The sequence below is a fragment of the Nematolebias whitei genome, chromosome 13 (assembly GCF_014905685.2).
Source record: "Nematolebias whitei isolate Nwh7 chromosome 13, NemWhi1, whole genome shotgun sequence".
NCBI lineage: Eukaryota > Metazoa > Chordata > Actinopteri > Cyprinodontiformes > Rivulidae > Nematolebias > Nematolebias whitei.
Genome location: NC_056510.1, coordinates 1,970,089 through 1,973,387, shown reverse-complemented (window position 1 = coordinate 1,973,387; position 3,299 = coordinate 1,970,089). Strand labels below are relative to the sequence as shown.

General features: G+C 53.5%; 1 protein-coding gene across 1 annotated transcript in view; it reads right to left on the bottom strand.

The window, feature by feature from the left end:
• The window catches only part of itgb5 (integrin, beta 5), a 29,759-nt gene extending 26,650 nt beyond the window's left edge, over nucleotides 1–3,109 (bottom strand). Inside the window, exons 1-4 of the mRNA XM_037686764.1 lie at nucleotides 2,714–3,109; nucleotides 1,389–1,474; nucleotides 796–1,003; nucleotides 463–712 (exon numbers count right to left, since the gene is read on the bottom strand). Coding sequence (XP_037542692.1) covers nucleotides 463–712; nucleotides 796–1,003; nucleotides 1,389–1,474; nucleotides 2,714–2,774 — 605 coding nt within the window. The 5' untranslated portion in view covers nucleotides 2,775–3,109. The remainder of the gene's footprint in view (nucleotides 1–462; nucleotides 713–795; nucleotides 1,004–1,388; nucleotides 1,475–2,713) is intronic.
• Between the last annotated feature and the right edge of the window lie 190 nt (nucleotides 3,110–3,299).

Here is a 3,299-nt window from a genome sequence, read left to right as displayed (position 1 = left end):
GAGACCTGTCCAGGTGTCCCTGTGATGGACTGGAGACCTGTCCAGGTCTCCCTGTGATGGACTGGAGACCTGTCCAGGTCTCCCTGTGATGGACTGGAGACCTGTCCAGGTGTCCCTGTGATGGACTGGAGACATGTCCAGGTGTCCAACACCTCTTGCACAGTGACTGCTGGACATGGGCACCAGTGACCCCTGCAACCCAAAAAGGAAGCGGGTAAAGATGATGGATGGATGGATGGATGTGTGGTTGGGTGGGTGGATGGATGGATGTGTGGTTGGGTGGTTCTAAAGTGGGCATGAAACTCCGGCCCTGTCTTCTGTTGTTTCAGTCCATCAGGAGCCACAGAGCTCCATCTGGAACATCAAATGTCCTGTTGGGGACACTTCCTGTCTACTGCACTAACCCATCAGAACTTTAGCATCAACCAAAGCCTCATGATGGATCCTGTTCTGGCTTCTTACCCGTTGCAGGGGTTCTCCTGGTACTTGGGTGCAGTGTAGGAGAACGGCGACATGGTTTTATCCATGTAGGAACCAAAACCCAGCCTGAAGTTGCTGGTGAGCTTCCCCATCTCCTCTGCCAGCTTGGTGCCCATGTTCAGGATGGTGTCCAGGTCATCCTTCATGGAAAGGGACAGGTCCATCAGGTAGTAGAGATCTACTGGGTAGTCCTCCACCTGCCGCACCTGCAGGCTGAAGTGCGTCTGCTCTCCTGCATCAACAAGGTCACAGAACCCATCAGCTGGATGATCACAGAGGAACGTTTGCTCTTACCAGCAAGGTGAGGATTAGTACCGGGTCTCAGACTGAGCGAGATCTCCTGAGGACTGATCTGGACTATGTTGAACTGGGCTGATCCAGATCCTTTAGAACTCAGGGGTCTGTTCTGGAGGACAGAGATGCTGCTGGTGGGGTACTCGATGAAGCGGGCCGCGCAGCCTCTTTTCTGCAGGTTCTCACTGAAGTCACATCGTGATGCCAGAGAGCGGCCAGGTCCAAAGTCCTGAGGAGAACAAAGAAACCTTCAACGGGGTTTCACCAAACCACAGCGTTTCCTCCACCATTATCAAGAAGGGCGCCCCGTCAACAGAACCGAGCGCCCCGCCTACCAAACCCACCTGCTCCACTACCCCACCTTAAAAATGAGGGGGGGAACTAGATTCCCTCAGCACACCTACACGTCAGAAGGCACCGCATGGTGAACCGTTTGTGTTAACGAGTTCTCGTTTTCAACGTGGAACGTTGAGCTTCACTCGTCTAGAGAGAAGACGCCGCTCTCTTCCCTCCGACCGACTCGTCGGAAGCCGTTAGTTCTGGATCTTAAATGTTCTGATTGTCATACAGCACAGCACACCTGCACAGGTGTGTACATGAGGAAAGGCACCCACCTCTTGTGCGCACCAGGCACAGCTGGGGTGAGTCAGGAGGCACTCCTCACAGGACACAGCACTGCCACTCGTACACAAGTTCAGACCTGCAAAGACAAGATGATTAAAGCGGCGTTGCTCAACAGAGACTCCCTGATGACCTCCGTTCACTGCAACAGAACGTCAAGCCGAGTGGTGCAGGTGCTTCTGCTCAGAACAACCCTGGAAGACCTCCTTACACGAAATATTATGGACGTCCCAGTCCAACCACAATTATTGGACTGGATTTACGATCGAGGCTTTTTTCACTGAGTGGTACCGAAACAGCTGCCACATTACTGTTTGTTGTCGACTTGCTCTGCTCCAGACACAGCTGATGTTCTGCTGCTGTGCAGGAGTCTTCAAGTTTCATCCGGCCTCAGCACCAAACCAGCAGAGAGGGGAGGGCGGCACCCACCACTCTCAGCATCATCATCCTCCCAGCAGAGAGGAAGGTGCACGGTGGTTTTCAACCAGTTCATGAGAAAGTTGACACTTGGATCAATCGATTTTTCCACTAGGGAACATCAGGGAGCAGTAAAGTTTCTGAGAGGTTATACTGAAAAGTTCAAACAGGTTTTTAGGATTTGTCAGGAGCAGTCGTGTTTACTGACAACAAACAAACAAACAAACAAACAAACAAACAAAGATGAAACCAAAATAAAAGCGTGGCCGACTGCTCCCTGCGAGGGTTCATTTCCTCCAGGCGTGAATGCTCTCGGGACAGTCAGGTCTGAACAGGACCTGGGGGAGCTGCGTCTCCTCATTTGGACACATTTGGACAGAACGGGGGACAAAGACTATAAAGTCCAGGTGCTTGTGCAGACCGTCCTCATCCTGATTAAACCACAAGGTGCTGGTTATGAGAAGGGCTGTGTTCTTGTGCAAACAGCTTCTTGGACTTCTGGATAATCTTGTGGACAACAGACATTTTGAGTTGCATGTACAGGTGGACATTTGTTTCCAGCTGCTCAGTCAGTGAAAGTGGTTCCAACCATGGTCCCTGAGGAACACCACCCTGCATGTTCGAGCTGCTACACTCCTGACTCAGTGATTGAAACTTGATGAGGGTTTGCAGGAGCCTGTAGTCAGCCATCCATTCATCAGGTGCGTCCAAGCAGGAAACAACTAAACATGCAGGACGGCGTTCCTCAAGGATCAGGGTTGGGAACCATTGATTTAAAGGACATCATAAAAACAACGTGTCCTTAAACCCGCCGTCAGTCTGACTGGACCAGCTGTAGACCCGGTTCGGGTCCAGAGCCGGAGCAGTTGTAGACCCGGTTCGGGTGGAGCGGTGCTCGTACCTCGGGCAGGGCGCAGAAAGCTGCCCAGCAGCAGGCAGCACAGGGCGGCTCTCCTCCACATGATGTCCCGCTGCGTCCGCCGCTCCACTCCCGCGTTTACTGCTCCGTTTTCAGCACACAGGCCGACGCTGTCCCATCGGAACACCGACTGGACTCAGTCCCGGGTACTGGTTCGGACTGCGGAGCTGCTCGGCCACGTCACGAACTTGGTACCGGCGGCAGCAGCGCTCAGCTCCCCCGCTCCTCAGCCGTCCTCCTCGGGCCAGTCCTCACAGAACAGCCTCCCTCCGCACGAGTCCAATAACCGAAAGCAGAAAAGCCCAGAAGAACCGCGACAGAACCGTCCTCGGTACCGTGCTCTCCCTTCTGGGCTCAGTCTTCTTCTTCGTGACTTTTGTTGGCGGCGGACAGAATCTCAGAGAGGAGCAGCAGCGCCCCCTGCCGGAGAGAGGCGGAGGTGTTGCTGAGGACCCGCATGTTGGTGAAAACCATCCATCCATCCAACCATCCATCCAACCATCCATCATCATCCATCCATCTATCCAACCATCCATCCATCCATCCATCCAACCATCCAACCATCCAT